At 45.2% G+C, this 18,796-nt stretch overlaps 2 protein-coding genes across 10 annotated transcripts in view; one reads left to right on the forward strand and one right to left on the reverse strand.

The window, feature by feature from the left end:
* LOC139069636 (uncharacterized) overlaps positions 1-18,796 on the forward strand; it is a 438,794-nt gene that overhangs the window by 353,461 nt on the left and 66,537 nt on the right. The gene's annotated exons all lie outside the window — the stretch shown is intronic.
* rapgef2b (Rap guanine nucleotide exchange factor 2b) overlaps positions 1-18,796 on the reverse strand; it is a 138,655-nt gene that overhangs the window by 75,697 nt on the left and 44,162 nt on the right. For all 9 annotated transcript variants that reach the window (XM_054739304.2, XM_054739302.2, XM_054739300.2 and 6 more), the window contains exon 3: positions 6,693-6,749. In XM_054739304.2, coding sequence (XP_054595279.1) covers positions 6,693-6,749 — 57 coding nt within the window. The remainder of the gene's footprint in view (positions 1-6,692; positions 6,750-18,796) is intronic.

Raw genomic sequence — 18,796 nt, forward strand, 5'->3', positions numbered from 1 at the left:
ACCTGCAGAAACTGTGGTGTGCTAAAATGTATCTACTACAAGATATATTTACAGCTATACTATGCACGTTGTTAGGTGAAATGAAAAAATGTTTTAAGATTATTTGTTTTTCAAATTTGCCATAGCAGCTTTAATAAACGAAGAGCTAAATGTGTGATATTTTATTTAATAAGACGTAATAATTTCAATTCTTTAGCTTTTGTTTACTGACTAGGGATGGGTACCGAATTCTGTACTTTTTAAGGTACTGACCGAATTCCATAATACCGACCGAGCACCGATTCACGTCATTTCAAACGGTGCCTCGTTTCGGTACCCGTCCATCATAACGAGAACTTGCCAAGACAGCTGCGCATGCGCAAGAGCGTTCTGTCGTCGCTCGCTGCAAAACAGTTGTAAACAGAGCAGCATGGTAGAAAGAACGCACGCTAAAACTTGGGTCCACTTCACTAAATGTGATGGGTAACTGGGTGATGATGAAACCAGCGACAACGATCTAAGTGAGACATCCTCATCTTAATCTGCTCTGGTAGGTAAATATAATTAGCTTGATATGTTGGCTTCCGTTTCGCTAATGGTGCGTTCGCTTTCTCCTCGGAACTCCGAATTCCCGACTAGAAGAACATGAACGCGCTCTAAAGTTTGGCTTCACTTTACTAAATGTGACGGGTGAAGACAAAACCAGTGACAATGATCTAAGTGTGAGGCATCATCGTTTTAATCTGCTCCAGCAGCTAAATAAACTGTTTAAGATAACGTTAGCTTGGTATGTTAGCTTCCATTGCTACCATTGTTATCAGCTAATGGTGCATTCGCTTTCTCCTCAGAAATTCTAACTTCCCAGTAGGAAAAATCAATCTACGTTCCTACCCTCATCTATGGTCACAAGCTTCGGGTAGAGACAGAAAGAACGAGAATGCGGATACAAGCGGCCGAAATGAGTTTTCTCTGCAAGGTGTCTAGGCTTTACCTTAGAGATAGGGTGAGAAGCACAGTCATCCGAGAGTAGACTCGCTGCTCCTCCAAGTCAAAAGGAGCCAGCTGAAGTGGCTCGGGCATCTGGTCAGGATGCCTCCTGGACACCTCCCTAGTGAGGTTTTCCAGGCATGTCCAACTGGGAGGAGACCCAAGGGAAGACCCAGGACACGCTGAAGGGACTATGTCTCTCGGCTGCCCAGGGAATGCCCAGGTATTATCCCAAAGGAGCTGGTCATAATAGCTGGGGAGAGGGAAGTCTGGGCCTCTCGGCTTAGACCGATGGCCCCGCGACCCGACTTCGGATAAGCGGCTGAAAATGGATGGGTGGATGGATCTCTAGACCTATGGGTTTCTGCAGAAAAGTTAAATGTTTGATTCATAAATTAAAGTGATTTTATTTATTTTTAACCTTTTATATTGATGATGTTAAAACAGAGCAGCAGATTCAGTTTTCTACATATATTAATGCAACATAACTTAACAATTACTCTCACTCATTGACTATTACAGCCCTCATTCTCAGTCATATTATCACCACCGTTATAAACAGACAAGGCCACAAAGACAAAAGTTTGTTTTGTTTTGTTTTTCTTTATAATTTAAAAGAGCTGGTTGATTGTGTTCCCGAAGATAAAGCAACTCAATCTAATCCTTTGCTGTCTAATAACCTGCTTTTGTCAGAACAAGCACTTGATTTTTATGGGTTAATGAAAAGAAACACTTTCACAGAAACACTAACACATGCAAAAGCAGCTGTGCCAAGACAAATAGAAGAAAATGTCTTTAGGGTGCAGAGTTGGCCAAATGTAATGAGCCAATAAGAAAATAACCTGCTGTGTTTCTGCAGGACTAAAATCAGATAAATGCATTTCTCTTTAAAAAGGCTAACCTAATCTGAGAAAGCTCTTTATGTGAATTAACTCTTTCTAATCTTAATTAAAAAAAAAAAAGGTAAAAGAGTTATATTTAGTAAAGTATTAGACTTGTTGAGTAGGTTTTATACTCCTTACAAATGTTGAGCCCATAAACATTGGCAGGGATATGTGGTGTTGACATGTGTGTATGACCAATGAACTTCAAGAGACAATTGACTCAAACTGAAGTTTAAGATCTCACCGATATTTAACCTGCAGTCCTTTTGTTTAACCAGCTCAAACAGTAATATGAGATAATTAATAAGATTATTTTTGTTTCAGGCATGTAAGGCTGTGTTGTGAGTTCATATTTCCCTTGACATGTTTCGCCCGATGACTGCGGTCTTCATCAGAAATGTCACAGATGTTTGTGTGACATGTCTTTATCAGCTGTTCTTCTTGTAAATGCATCATACAAACATCTGTGACATTTCTGAAGAAGACCGCAGTCATCGGGCAAAACATGTCAAGGGAAATAAGAACTCACAACACAGCCTCACATGTCTGATACAAAAATAATCTTATTAATGATCTAAGAAGAGGACATAATAAACATTGTAAAGTAAGTAATAAGAGGGCATCTAATGAGGTGTTGACTTCTCTATATCATCCCCCGTAACACACGCACACACCCACACCTGACATCAAAGGGTATAAAAAAAGAGACATGGCACTGTCTGTGAAGCTCACGGAGTTAATTAACAGTGTTAATTCTCACCATGGGTGTTAAAAAGATGTCAACAGTCTTTATTCTGCTCACTACTGCAGTGACTGACACACACACACACACACACACACACACACACACACACACACACACACACACCCTCTCTAAAAGCTGTCAAAACATCTCTGGTAAAATTAACTCTTTGACAAAATATAGCTTAGAGGAGAAAATTTGATAAATGACTACTGACCGACACTTGTGTAGCACCTTTCAGAGTCAGAGGACTCTAAAGCTCTTTGCACTACAATGTATCACTCATCCATTCACACACACATTCACACACTGGTGGTAATGAGTTACAATGTAGCCACAGCTGCCCTGGGGCACACTGGCAGGGGCAAGGCGACCACCACCAGGAGGCAAGGTGGGTTAAGTCTTGCCCAAGGACACAACAGCAGAATTCTCTGTCTGGAGCCAGGATTGAACCTGAAACCTTCCAATTACTGGACATCCCTCTCAACCTCCTGAGCTACTGCTGTCCCCAATATGTAACAACTTGATAGAATCCTCCATCATTTTTGCACCATTGTTGAGTTTTGTCCGTCCGTCCATCTTCATCCGCTTATCCGGTGTCTGGTCACGGGGGCAGTAGCCTAAGGCGAGAGGCCCAGACTTCTCTCTCCCCAGCTATTTGGGCGAGCTCCTCCGGGGGAATCCCAAGGCGTTCTCTGGCCAGGTGAGAGACATAGTCACTCCACCATGTCCTGGGTCTTCCTTAAGGTCTCCTCCCAGTTTGACGTGCCCCGAAAACCTCACCAGGGAGGCGTCCAGGAGGGATCCTGACCAGATGCCCGAGCCACCACAACTGATTCCTCTCGATGTGGAGGAGCAGCGGGACTACTCCAAGCCCCTCCCGAATGACCAAGCTTCTCACCCTATCTCTAAGGGAGAGCCCAGCCACTCTTCGGAGAAAACTCATTTCGGCCGCTTATGTCCTCGATCTCATTCTTTCGGTCACTACCCAAAGCTCGTGACCATAGGTGAGGGTAGGAACGTAGATCGACTGGTAAATCGAGAGCTTCACCTTCTGACTCAGCTCTCTCTTCACCACGACAGACCGGTACAACGCTCGCATCACAGCAGATGCAGCACCAATCTGCCTATCGATCTCACGCTCCAGTTTTCCCTCACTCGTGAACAGGACCCCGAGATACTTAAACTCCTCCACTTGGGGCAGGACCTCATCCTTGACCTGGAGAAGGCATTCTTCTACCCTTATCCGAATCAAGACCATGGTCTCAGATTTAAAGGAGCTGATTCTCATCCCAGCTGCTTCACACTCGGCTGCGAACCGCTCCAGAGAAAGCTGAAGATCACGTTCTGATGAAGCCAACAGGACTACATCATCTGCAAAAAGCAGAGACCTGATCCTCAGGCCACCAAAACGGATGCCCTCCAAACCTTGGCTGCGCCTAGAAATCCTATCCATAAAGGATATGAACAGAATCGGTGACAAAGGGCAGCGGAGTCCAACTCTCACTGGGAACGAGCCCGACTTATTGCCGGCAATGCGGACCAAGCTCTGACACCGGTCATACAGGGACCTAACAGCCCATATCAGAGGGCCTGGTACCCCATACTCCCGGAGTACCCCCCACAGAGCCCCCCGAGGGAAGCGGTCAAATGCCTTCTCCAAATCCACGAAACACATGTAGACTGGTTGGGCAAATTCCCACGCACCCTTCAGGATGCCCCTAAGGGTATAGAGCTGGTCCAGTGTTCCACGGCCAGGACGAAAACCACATTGCTCCTCCTGAATCTGATGTTCAACAATCCGACGGACCCTCCTCTCCAGAACCCCTGAATAGACCTTACCAGGAAGGCTCAGGAGTGTGATCCCCCTGTAGTTGGAACACACCCTGCGGTCCCCCTTTTTAAATAAGGGCACCACCATTCTGGTCTGCCAGTCCAGTGGGACTTCCCCCGATGTCCACGCAATATTACAGAGCCGCATAAGTCAACGCAACGCAGCCCAACAACATCCAGAGCCTTAAGGAACTACGGGCGGATCTCATCCACCCCCTGGAGCCTTGCCACAGAAGAGCTTTTCAACCACCTAAGTGACCTCAGCACCAGAGATTTGAGAGGCCAACCCAAAGTGCCCAGACTCTGCTTCCTCACTGGAAGACAGTGGGATTCAGGAGGTCTTCGACGTATTCTGCCCACCGATCCACAACGTACGGAGTAGAGGTCAGCAGCAAACGTCCCCACTAAAGATAGTGTTGGTAGTGCACTGCTCCACCCACCCGAGGCGCCGGATGTTGGACCAGAATCTCCTCGAAGCCGTACGGATGTCTTGCTCCATGGTCTCACCGAACTCCTTTCATGCCCGGGTTTTTACCTTGGCGACCACCCGAGCAGTGTTCCGCTTAGACTGCCGGTACCCATCAGCTGCCTCTCGAGTTACACAGGCCAAAAACACCTGATAGGACTCTTTCTTCAGCTTGACAGAATCCCAGACCACCAGTGGGTTCGGGGGTTGCCACCATGACAGGCACCGACGATCCTGCGACCACAGCTCCGGTCGGCCGCCTCAACAATGGAGGCATGGAACAGGGTCCATTCAGAATCAATGTCCCCCGCCTCCCCCGGAACATTTTGGAAGTTCTATCGGAGGTGGGAATTGAAGCTCCTTCTGACAGAAGACTCTGCCAGACGTTCCCAGCAGACCCTCGCCATTCGTTTGGGCCTGCCTGGTCTGACCGGCAGCCTCCCCCACCATCTGAGCCAACTCACCACCAGGTAGTGGTCAGTTGACAACTCCGCCCCTCTCTTCACCCGAGCGTCCAAGACATGAGGCCGCAGGTCAGATGAAACAAAAACAAAGTCGATCATTGAGCTGCGGCCTAAGGTATCCTGGTGCCAAGAGCACATATGGACACCTTTATGTCTGAACATGGTGTTCATTATGGACAATCCATGAATGGCACAGAAGTCCAATAACAAAACACCACTCGAATTGAGATCGGGGGGTCGTTCCTCCCAACCACACCTCTCCAGGTCTCACTGTCGTTGCCCAAATGAGCGTTAAAGACCCCCAGCAGAACGAGGGAGTCACCGGAAGGAGCGCTCTTCAGCACCCCCTCCAAGATCTCCAAAAAGGTGGGTAGTCTGAACTGTAGTTTGATGCATAAGCACAGACCACAGTCAGAACCTGTCCCCCCACACTTAAGCAGAGGGAGGCTACCCTCTCATTCACTGGAGTAAACCCCAACGTACAAGCATCAAGATGGGGGCAACTAGTATGCCCACCCCTACTCGGCGCCTCTCAGTGGGAGATACTCCAGAGCAGTAGGAAGTCCAACCCCTCTCAAGGAAACTGGTTCCAGAGCCAGAGACATGCATTGAGGTGAGTCCGACTATATCTTGTCGGAACCTCTCAACCTCACACACCAACTCAGGCTCCTTCCACACCAGAGAGGTGACATTCCATGTGCCAAGAGCCAGCGTCTGTAGCTGAGGATGAGACCGCCAAGGTCCCCGCCCTGAACTACCACCCGTCACACTCTGCACCCGACCCCTTTGTCCCCTCCCATGAGTGGTGAGCCAGTGGGAAGGGGGACCCATGTTTCCTCTTCGGGCTGTGCCCGGCCGGGCTCCATGGGTGAAAGCCCGGCCACCAGGCGCTCGACAACATGCCCCAACTCCAGGCCTGGCTCCAGAGGGGGGCCCCGGTGACCCACGTCCGGGCGAGGGAACACGGTTTCCATTCATACAATTCATCATAAGAGGTCTTCGGTTTTCGAGTTTTTTTTAATGCAAAATTATTCAAGTCCAAATTGGTTATTTAATTGTTTTAACTGTTTTACAGAATGTCTTGCAACAAGACCAACAGTTTCATTAAAGGATTGTCCTGTTACTTCTGTGCTTTATTAACATTTATGTTCATTCGCCTGTTGGCAGCCATCTTCATCAGGTCATCAATAACAGAGTTTTGCTTGGTTCTGAATGTGTTTTTACAATGGCTTTATTTACTTGCTGGTCCAGAAGCAATCATCTGGCCTAATATTATCAACATCCCATTTTCACAAAGAAAGTCACACATATGAAAGTCCAGACATAATAATACTTACTAGTAAAGCACTTCATTGGCCTCGTGCCGCTCATAACGGACCGTCTCACACATGATCCTGCAGGGACAGAAAGCAGAGTGAGGAATTTAGCAGAAAACTACCCAGATTTAATTCAAATGAGCTAATAAACACATTTAACATAAAAGCTCAGACAATAAGCTTTGATTCTATTTAGAAAGGTTCCGACTAGATATAGTCGGACTCACGTCAATGCATGGCTCTGGCTCTGGAACCAGTTTCCTTGAGAGGGGTTGGACTTTCTACCACTCTGGAGTTGCTCCCACTGAGAGGCGCCGAGCAGGGGTTGGCATACTAGTTGCCCCCCATCTTGGTGCCTGTACGTTGGGGTTTACCCCAGTGAATGAGAGGGTAGCCTCCCTCCTTTGAGTTGGCCTCTCAAATCTCTGGTGCTGAGGTCACTGAGGTGGTTTAAAAGTTCCTCTGTGGCAAGGCTCCAGGGGTGGATGAGATCCGCCCGGAGAAGGCTCTGGATGTTGTGGGGCTGTGTTGGCTGACACAGCTTTGCAATATCGCGTGGACATCTGGGGAAGTCCCACTGGACTGGCAAACCGGGGTGGTGGTCCCCTTATTTAAAAAGGGGGACCGCAGGGTGTGTTCCAACTACAGGGGGATCACACTCCTGAATCTTCCTGGTAAGGTCTATTCAGGGGTTCTGGAGAGGAGGGCCCGTCGGATTGCTGAACCTCAGATTCAGGAGCAATATGGTTTTCGTCTTGGCCGTGGAACACTGGACTAGCTCTATATCCTTAGGGGAATCCTAAAGGGTGTGTGGGAATTTGCCCAACCAGTCTAAATGTGTTTCGTGGATTTGGAGAAGGTGTTTGACCGCGTCCCTCGGGGGGCCCTGTGGGGGGTACTCCGGGAGTATGGGGTACCAGGCCCTCCGATATCGCCTCTGTTAGTGCGCCCCAGGGCAGCTGTGGCTACATTGTAGCTCATCACCACCAGTGTGTGGATGTGTGTGTGAATGGATGAATGATACACTGTAGTGTAAAGCGCTTTGGAGTCCTTACTCTGAGAGTGAATGGGCTGTTAGGTCCCTGTATGACCGGTGTCAGAGCTTGGTCCGCATTGCCGACAGTAAGTCGGGCTCGTTCCCAGTGTTGAGGGTCTGCCCTCATGAGGAAATTACTGTGCAGTAATTTTCTCCAAAAGACTGTGCCAAAATTAATCTGAAGAGCATATTTAAGCATCAGCGCCAAGAGAGACTTCATTTCCCATGGGTCTTTGCACCCGGAAACAATGTGATGACGTCACCGCCAAAGCGGAGCACGGGTTTTCTGCGCATGCGCCGAACCACAGAGGGCAGCACACAGCAGAATCCAACAGCCGCTGAAGTCTATAAATTACAGCGAAAAGCAAAACTTATCGTTCTTTTGTTCAGTCAACTGGCTTGAAGACGCTCGTTGCTGTCGCTCCGAACAACATGAGCTCGCGGGAGGCCTGGCTGCTAAAGTGGATCGAACACAGAACCGCTGAAAAGCAGTGTAAGCCCATCAGATCTGCTCTCCTGGTGCTGATGTGCGAGAAATCGCTCGCTGCCACGACTCCGGACTGTAAGGACACAGAACCGCTGGAAAGCAACGGAGAAACCATCTGACCTGCAGCGCGAATAACAAAGGGACGCCTTGGTTCGCTAACGCAAGAGTTTGAATTTTATTTTATTTTTCTCTATCTCTCCATCTCTCTCTCGTCTCTTCTAGACCAAAATAAGCGATCAAACCGCGGATCGTTTTAAAGTAGAACCGGTTTTCTCTCCTTCGTAAGAAAAACGCCATAGGAACAACTGAAGTAAGATCTTTTCTTTGTTTAATATCTTAAATAGTTTCTATGCTGTGGCCAAGCTGACAAACTATCAGATATTAATTTATGATTGATCTTTTCTGTTGTTTCTTGATCTTTTTGAAGTGTTTTGAGTAAATTAAATTTAAGTTCAGTTTCACTGTGATTTTAAGCCACTAACTGTTTGGGAAGTTTGAAGAAATTTTACACACACATTCCGGTTTTCCCTGTTTAGGGGGACACACACACACATATCAGATCATTATTTCACATTATTATTTCATTGTTTAATTACCTGTTATTCATTTGATAAAATAAGTTGGTTAATATTGTTGGCTGAACACTTCAGAAGGAGCTGAAGTGAAGTTATGATAATTCAGTTAATAAATGTTATTCAATTAAGATTCTGTCTAAGGTGATTTGTTTGTATGATAAAAAATTCAACAGCAGCTCGTTAGGATTCACGGAACGTTTAGTCGAGACTGATAAGAGTTTTGGATTCAATTTTTCCCTTGAAGAAGGGGATGGTGCCCCGTAGATATCTCCGGATATCCTAATTAATTAATAAATCTGTAAATATTTCTATATTTACGAATTTATTGAAGAATCCAAAAAGTAAGTAAAAGCTTACAAATTATTCGTTGACCTATAACCCCAACACCAGTGAGAGTTGGACTCCGCCAAGGCTGCCCTTTGTCACCGATTCTGTTCATAACCTTTATGGACAGAATTTCTAGGCGCAGCCAAGATGTAGAGGGCATCCGTTTTGGTGGCCTGAGGATCAGGTCTCTGCTTTTTGCAGATGATGTGGTCCTGTTGGCTTCATCAGAACGTGATCTTCAGCTTTCTGAGCGGTTTGCACCCGAGTGTGAAGCAGATGGGATGAGAATCAGCTCCTCTAAATCTGAGACCATGGTCTTGATTCGGAAAAGGGTAGAATGCCTTCTCCGGGTCAGGGATTAGGTCCTGCCCCAAGTGGAGGAGTTTAAGTATCACGGGGTCTTGTTCACGAGTGAGGGAAAACTGGAACGTGAGATCGATAGGCGGATTGGTGCCACATCTGCAGTGATGTGGGCATTGTACAGGTCTGTCTTGGTGAAGAGAGAGAGATGAGTCAGAAGGCGAAGCTCTCGAGTTACCAGTCGATCTACGTTCCTACCCTCACCTATGTTCATGAGCTTTGGGTAGTGATCGAAAGAACGAGATTGCGGATACAAGCAGCCAAAATGAGTTTTCTCCGAAGAGTGGCTGGGCTCTCCCTTAGAGAAAGGGTGAGAAGCTCAGTCATACTGGAGGGGCTCTGAGTAGACCCACTGCTCCTCCACATCGAGATGAGCCAGTTGAGGTGGCTCGGGCATCTGGTCAGGATGCCTCCTGGACGCCTCCCTGGTGAGGTTTTCCAGGCACATCCAACTGGGAGGAGACCTAAAGGTAGATGGCCAGGGAACGCCTTGGGATTCTCCCAGTGGAACTGGTCCAAGTGGCTGGGGAGAGGGAAGTCTGGACCTCTCGCCTTAGGCTACTGCCCCCACGACCCGACTCTGGATAAGCAGATGAAAATTGATGGATCTATTTAGAAAAATACAAATACTATAATATTCAAAATCTATCTTTAATGTTTGTGGGTTATTTATTGAACCTATATCATGCAAATTCCACTTTTAGAGCTTATCACCATGTTTTATGCTATTTCATCAGGAAACAGGTTCCCAAAAATTTTTTGCTTGATGCAGCTTCATCTTCCCTTCAGCCCAGCTAAACTATTTCAATGCACGGCTCTTCTCCACCCAGGTAATGTCAAATCCTTTCTGAGCCCTCCCCCCTGGACCGTAAACATCAACACCCCATCTCTCCATGTGGCTAGCATGGAGTTTAATCTTCTCAGTAGTGAAGAAGTGATTTATTTTTTATCTAGTCTGCAGCCCCTTCTTTTAAGCATGTTGTGGAGTGATGATTGCTTCTGAAAGTGTTGAGACTTAATAAGAAAAGCTGGAAGAGGTTTTCAACTAGCATAACAGCTACTGGTTTGCATAAATAAATGTCATAAATCCAACAACTTTCCATAGAGACTGTTAAAGAAGAGTTGTATCAGTATTCTTTTTTTATTGCTTGTTTTAAAAGTGGTGAGATACTAGATCTTTACATAATTCCTCTGTCAGTGGGATGTTTATCTGGCTGGAGCTCAGTTTATTTTTTTTATGTTGCTGTTCAGTCAGACTGAAGCTGGCAGAAACTGTGGGCTGGTTTATGAGACCACAGGGACATTCCTCAGGATCCAAACAGGGTGGACGGAGCAGGGTTACTGTTGGGTGGGAGGCCTCTGAGGGGTCAACACAAGGGAATGTTCTAACTCGTGCACTGCTACATTGTTCCCTTGCTGATATAATCCCTACATATGCACACGAGCCATGCCAGGAAAGGCCTTCCAGTGTGTGTGACTGGAGGACTGATGTGGTGACAGAGGAACAAAAGAGCCAAATCAGGAGTGAAGACTTGGAAAAACAAGATCCCGCCCCTCTGAGTAAAAGTGAGGTTTGCGTGATTTTAATAAACAACAAAAAACTTGTTTACTAAGAACCAAATTAAATTAAATGCCACTGCCATGCAAATTGTCCTCGTACTGTTTTCAATAATGCTCACAGACAAGAACAAAAACAGCTAAAGGATTAAAATATGTAATATATAACACATTGCCTAGTTTGGATGGTTGAAAACCACCTTTAATGTATCTTCAATGTCAATTTAGGAATTTCAAATGCTTCAAATAGCTTATTCTGAAAAAAAAGAACTGAGAGCTGAAGTCAGCCTCTATTAGCACCTCTGCATAACTGCCTACTTAGTGCATATTATTAAAACAGCCATTTGCCATCAGCTACAGAATTTTAAAGAAGGGTATTTTTTTTATTATATGACATCAAAAAGCTTGTTTTATGTGGATATACACACATGTGAAGGGTAAAGAAAGATGCAATGACAGGAAGAATAGCAGTTTTTATACTGTTTGGCACAGCAAAAGCTAAAAGGGAAAAACAATCACAGAGATTCAGCACCTGCAGGGATGATACTGAGTTTTATCATATTTTCAATTAGACCCCATGGAACGGTCAAGGCAGAACACCGTCCATCGGGGGAGGGGGATGTCCAGGAGGGGGAGGACCTAACCTTACCTGGATGTCCTATGTCGTATATATTCCGAAAGCTGTGCAAATGCAGGGATGGGAGTAGATATTCTGCTGGGGTGGGGCTGCGTTGGTTCCCTCGGACTCCGTGGAGCTCTGCAGTGCTGCTGTTTTGGGCCCTGGCGAGATGGCCTGGGGTCTCCATGCCCTGGGTGGCATTTTGGCAACAGACGTACCTATTGGAGCCAGTAGGGGAGCTGGCTCCCTAGAGGGCTTAGACCAACCAGCCATTCCTCCCCATCCCCACACATGTTTCTCCTCCTGCTCCTTCACATCATCACACAAACATGCACCTAGGACCTTGGGGGGTGGACAAGTCAGGGGGTGCGGGTATGGACCCTGTTTCCGCATTCCTGTGGCAGCCTGCCCCCCAATTTTATTTGCACATTAAACACTTCCACCAACGGCATTCCACGCAAACGCACACTTAGGGCCTTGGGAGTGAGCACATTCAACGGCGTTTGGCAAGGGGGTGGTGTGGTGGCATCAGCTGGGGTCCGCCAGACGATATCTGCACTGTTCGCTCATCACAGCCACGAATACACTTCATCAACACGCACCAACACAGTATTGGAGCAGGCGGAGGGAGACTAGGGGTCTTAGCACACCTCTGTTGTCACTTGGCTTTCTGGGGCTGGAGGCTAGGAGGGGGATCTGGCCGTCTGGCTAGGGTCTGGGGTGGTGGGTTGCTTTACTCAGCGTTGGGCAGGGGGGGGGCCTGCTCATCAGCACCCCAGCAGAAAGGGTCGAACTCTGGGAACCGGTGATGGTTGTACCCCATGTGCAGCAGTACCGGGACCAGAGTGAATAGGGTGTGTATGGGGAGCATAAGTAGGTGTCTGGAGTGCATTTTTGTACATCTTAGATTGTATGTGTATGTGTGAGCACGAGGGAGGGAGTGTGTGACTATGTTTGTGTATGACTGTATATTCCAGGTAGGGCCTTTGGCTCCTACCTTGTCCTGGGACTTCTTTTGCTGCTATACATCTTTGCCTCCCCTCCCCCTGCCACTCTAGGTGTGGAGTGTGGTGCCTTGGTCTGCCTGAGTGTTCGCGGCTCCTGGGTAAGGGGGTTTAAGATTTTTGGCATCTGCCTGATTAATCCCGGTGGCTGCCTGGTGGGATCTGAGTCCCTGGGCTCTGTTGGGTCCCCGGCGGGGCTGGTCGCCCCTGGGTCCCGGATCGCTGGGTTTCGGACTCAGCCAGCTAGGGGGTGGGAGGCTGCGGGCGGGCATGTGGGCTTGCCGCTGATATCCCCCGGAACTTGCCGGCTGCTGGTTGTGGCCCCCGGGGCGATCCTCTGCGCCTCTCGACGGGGTCAGGGGCTTTTCTGGTCGCAGTCTCCCTGAGGCCCCTGCGCTCTGGGACAGCTCCTGGATCTCTGAGACTTGGAGCTCCATCCATCTCCTACGCATCTTTGGGGGGGCATATCTGTGGCCCCTCACTCTCTGTTGGACACTCCTATAGAGAAACCTTACATATACAAGCGCGTGTACACACACAGGTGCTCACATGGTGCTCTCATAAGTATGGACTTGGGCACGTTCAACACATGTCTTAAGGCTGTGGTTGGCACTTAAAACACTGTGATATATTATCGTGATTGTTCAATAAAACAATGTTGATTTTATATTTCTTCATCAGGTTGACGCAGTGACAGTTTGCTCTTGTTGTATTGTTGTGTGTCCCTTTTCTTTTTTTCTCTCCTTCTGCAGGTCTAGGAGCAGACTCTTGTTCATCATTGATTGTTTATTTTTGTCACCATGAGAACAAACATCCCAGCTCTAATGCTGATCTTCATCCACATACGTCACACGTCACATGATCAGGAAGCAAAAAATCCATGAATTAGGAGATTGTATTGGGCCGCTGCTGTAAAAAGCTAGGCGCAAACCGGAAAAGCTTCTGTCGCTCACAATTCAACAACAGATTACAAAGGAACAGATAACGCTAGTGTAACGGAATGAAATGACCTAAAAGTCATTTCCCCCCTCTCCTCAGCAAGAACTAATCTGCATGAGATATTGCTCAAGGTCTCATGCATTTGCTTCTAAACTGTTTCCTTTCCAGCCCAAGAGAAGAATGAAGACAAAGTACTCTTTCTTTTTAATGAATAAAGAACTCTATTTTTAATAAGCTGATCAAACAAAGTGTTAGTCAATAATAAAATGTGAACAAATTTGTGAAATGAAAATATTAATTAATTGATATTATAATCCTACAGAATATAATAAGTAATATAACTTTAAATGTTTCCACTAGAGACTGATTACACGTAAGGTTAAGCCACATCACACATTGATTTTACTGAGCCAATCAGAATCTTCCAGATCAGACGGAGGCGTGGTTTTGGAGGTGGTTGGTAAATCTGTCCTCTTTTCATTCGACCGTAAATCAAAACATCCAAATTATAAAACTATGCCCACGTCATCTTTAACACCAGTTCAAAGCTTTCTAGAGAAGTTGTTGGAGTGGCCAATCCGTAACTCTTCTCTTCAGCCGAAAGAACCAACGACAAGCTGGATAAAATCTGTTGCTGTTCCACCTGCTGCAACGGTTCCTTTCAGAATAAAAGTTGAACCATCACGACCCCGTTTGGGTCTTGTTAGATGCCAATAAACTGTTGTGACCCGGAAGTATCTCAAAGACTGGACTGGTCGGCAGCCGCGGCTGTTCTACAGGCTTCGGCTCCAGAAAGGTCCAAGCTGGACCTCTACGCCCCCTAATCTAGACGGGGACTTCCGCCAAGGATACGTAGACCAACAGAATGGTGTCTCAATGTGTGTTATGAATCTCCAAATCAAAGCTTAGCGCGAAAACATCATCTTCACTCCAATCAGAACTAATCGTTTCTCCGGATTTGCTGGTTCTGAACAACATTCCACACTACACCATTCTCCGTCTCACTTCACCTTGGTTACACCAAACATTTAGTGTTTAAAGTTAGTCTAGTTTCAATTTGTTTAGTAATAAATCTTTAAACTTTTAAAACTTGACTCTCTTTCTTTTGTCCCTGAGTTAATATGAAGTTGTTACATAATCCCTGCAATAAAAAGTTCCAATCTTCTGGTTAAAAGAACCCAAAGATCCATAAGATTGATTTCATATTTTCTATGGAATCTCATGTCTTATGGTTCATTAAATAATATGTAAATTTAATCATTACACTAGAAACATGCAACTCTTCTTCATGTAAGAAGTGAGTCTACTCTTTGTTTTGGTAGTTTTGGCGTTGGCATCATCATAGAGCACAATGTTCTGACTCTTCCAAAAAAAATGTAAGAACGCTAAAAAACGCTGGTAGCGATTTGGAAACAGCTGGCAGTGAATGAGTTAACATAAAGTAATCAGCAAAGTAACTAAGTTATTTGTGGAAGGAGTAATCAGTTGTCAGTGGTCAAATTACTATGTCAAGATAGCTGTGGCAACACTGGTAGGGAAAACAATAAAACCAAACGAAACACAGCTGTTCACAGAGCCGGATTAACGCAAAGGCAAAGTAGGCACGTGCCTAGGGCCTGATTGGCTGGATGGGGCCCAGACAGAGGAACAAAATTAAAAATAAATAAATTAAAAATTAAATGTACAAATGTCCTATGATAGAATTTGTAGCTAGGACTCCTATCTACAATTTGTGTCAATATTTATTAATTAACTAAAAATAGTGACAATGTTTATCTTAACCATAGACCGTTTCATTGGCTACGTCACGTCCATGGACAAGTATACGCGTCTTTTGAACAGGTCTTATTTGGGACGCTGTGGGAGCAAGACTCCGCCTCCCTGAGTTTCGGTTTCAATTCGGCTTTAAAAAGGAGATTATAAACTACACCCCAATTTTTAAATTTTGTTAAAAGGCAACGTAAAAGCGGAGTTATACTAAACTAAAAAACGACCTATTTTTAGACAATCTGATAACTTGTCAAAACAGCAGTTTAGAAATCCGTGAGCGGGAATGTGCTTGTGAACATAAAAAAACCCACACAAAAACATGAGATCCTTTTGCTGTTGGTGGACGTCTCACATATTCAACTGATAAAAAGTATCATTATGTAGCTGAGAGAGAGAGGAAGGCTGCACGAGTAACGAGATGTGCGCAAAAAGGAGCCGCTTCGCGGGGAAAGGAGTGGCGCGACCGGAGTAACAACAAACAATTAGACAGATATTGATGGTAAACTTCATATTTTGGAGCGATCCGGACAGATATATTGTCTCTGCAGTTTAGTAGGCTTTTATTAGGCTTATATAAAGGATGATGAGAAGGATAAATGTCCACCAGGCAGTTCAGATAGTAGGGCTGTAGCGAAGCCTCGACGAAGTCGACGGCTCGATTCTAAAAATTTGTCGACGTCAGATCCGGAAGTCGACGCACCGCGCCCACTTGTTTCATCCCCAGGAGTTCTTAAATAGAGGAGGAATCTGCCTGTTTTTCCTCTAGTTCGCCCTCTTCTCCGCCTTCACTAACATCTCCGCCAAATACCGAAGACCCGGAACAACGTCCGTCCACTACTAGATTATTTTCCTGTTTTGCCCATTCGTCTCCGGGCAACGGACAACAACTTCCGGGGTCAGACGCGCTGCTTCGTGACTATCGCAGATGTAGAAAATCACCGGGAGCGCTTCTCCCTTCATTAAGGAGCTTCTTTCAGACATGAGGAGAGCTGTTTTGGTGGTAGCAGTCTCTCCTCCGTGCTGGTCTGTTTGCTGCTGGGTGTTTTTGGTTTATTTAAACTTGGTAACTTGAACTTAATGTTGGTAAAGCTACTGTTAGCATCTTCGCTAACAGCTTCTTGCGTTGGGATAAGCTGTTACGTTTTGGTTTAGAGTTCATCTTTTTTGTGGTGCAGATCTCCCTTCTATTACATTTAGAGTGTTGTGGGTTTTCGGTTTAGTGTAAAATATCACCTGAGTTTGGTTTAACCCGTAAGACCACTCGCCTCACGCACATAATTGACCAAAACAAAGCAGCATGGAGACACTCCATCTTCTACCACCTCTCAGGCAGCAGCCTGCACTCCCAAGTTCTACACGTCACCAGAACATAACCAACCGCAACACAATAAAAGCAGTGTTATACAAAATGGAAGGCCTGTAGTGTTTATTCTCTTACAGTAAGAATTTATCAATTTTTTTGAGGAATTTATTTGAGATTTTCTGGTTTTTGTTAATTGTGCAATAGAAAAATAATCATTAGATTAATTTTCTAAATAGTAATTAGAATAGTCGACTATTCGATAAAATAATCGTCAGAATAATCGTTTTAAAAATAATCGTTTACCCCCAGCCCTATCAGATAGTACGTCTGTTTTTTGAACTGGAAGCAGAGGAAGTGGACAGAGACTCGCAGCCGGAGTCTGAGGCAAATAGCGAGGATGTTGATGATGTGGCAGATCCATCCTTCCTCATAGAAGAGTTGGGTCATGATGAGGTAGAGGATGAAGGCAGAAATGCAGCTCCTCGGAGATCCAACAAGAGGAGTGGGCGGCGCCGCGCAGTTGTCAGATCTCGGCGTGAGACAGAGCCACTCCCCACTCCTAAATCCATGTACATTTTTGCCAAATTAAGAAAATAAGTATAAATTCAGATAGTCCAGGATGTCCTGAAAATAATGATACCCCATAAGGCAATATTTATTGTTTTTATTAGAAAATACAAAAGAAAAACCAAAATGAGTCAAAAACGGTGATTTACACTCTGGATCCCAGAGGGCTAATAATTTTTTAAAATTAGTTATTTGCTATATTTAGTCATATTTTTTATAAATGTACAGTCTAGATTACCATTCTAAATGATAAAAAAATTCGTCATAAATGTTTGTTGGTTTCACAGTAAAATAAACAACTTTTTTCCAATTCAAATTTTATGTTTTTGAGTGATTTAAGGTCTAATATGTAACCCCTTTATGTCCAAATATACAAAATAAGTATACATTCATAAAGTCCAGGTTGTGCTGAAAAGATTGATACCACATAAGGCAGTGGTTATGGTTTTTATTTTGGAAATACAAAGGAAAACTCACGGCAAATTACACCCTGGACCCCAGAGGGTTAAGGCGCCACCCAATTAAGGACGTCAGAGAAGCGGTCAGAGTTAGAGCGGGACACAACAAAGCTAGCAGGTGTTTTTGAGTAGACTAACTTTCACGATGCTTTCGGGTGCGGCAAAACGTAAAAAAAAAGAAAAAAAAAAGAGGAACTAAAGAAGAGACAGCGGGGGGCTTTACAGAAGTTTCTGTCGGGCTGCTCGGGCAGCCGTCCGACAGCTGTGAACATGCTCGAGTCAGCAGAGCTAGAGGCCGGGCCCAAGTCAGACCCGGAGGAGACACAACCCGAAGACGTGGTGGAAGATGCGGTGGAAGACGCTGTAGCGCCAACGCCGTCAACATCAACACCTTCACAGAAGGACAAACTGGAAGAACAGCAGCCAGCCAGAAGTGAGCCCAATATGGTCTTACAGAAAGGGTGTTAACAACTAGATAGCCATCTGATCCTGCAAAGTGGTACCAAACTGATGACATGATGCGTGAGTACTTTGCACTAAACCACCCTCTCAAAATATTGGATATTCTTCGGCATCACAGAGGAAATGTGGAGACATAAACCAAAGCTTAACCAAGGAACATTTCTTTAGACGTGTTTCTGCTGTGATTGAGGCCTGTGATGCTGGAAGGCTGAAGATGATCCCGGAGCGGAGCATGCTAAATGGTTTCCTTGGTAAGTGTTGCTGGTTTTATTAATTATTTGTCAAATAATTTTATTAATGTTCAAATAGCAAAACAATAAGTTCACACTCAGAAAATTGACACAGAATTTCTGATTCAGCAGAGGCAAAAACAGCCTGAATGAGCATAAAGCAAGATCAAAACTTAAGATAATGTTTTCATTTTATTAAAATACTTTCTTTTAAGATTATAGATTGTATAAAATTTATACTGTAATAATTTAAGCTGTGTGGTTATAGTTTGTTTTCGAGCCTTTAAAACATGCTTCAGTCCATTCAAATTAATCTATTTATTCTTGAATGTCTTTCCACCATCATGTGATTAAGTTGTCATCATTTATAAATGTTGTAAGCTATTGTATTTTGCAGAAAATATTCGTAATTAAATGTAGCGATTAAATAT

The sequence above is a fragment of the Nothobranchius furzeri genome, chromosome 1, assembly GCF_043380555.1.
Source record: "Nothobranchius furzeri strain GRZ-AD chromosome 1, NfurGRZ-RIMD1, whole genome shotgun sequence".
In the NCBI taxonomy this organism is placed as follows: domain Eukaryota; kingdom Metazoa; phylum Chordata; class Actinopteri; order Cyprinodontiformes; family Nothobranchiidae; genus Nothobranchius; species Nothobranchius furzeri.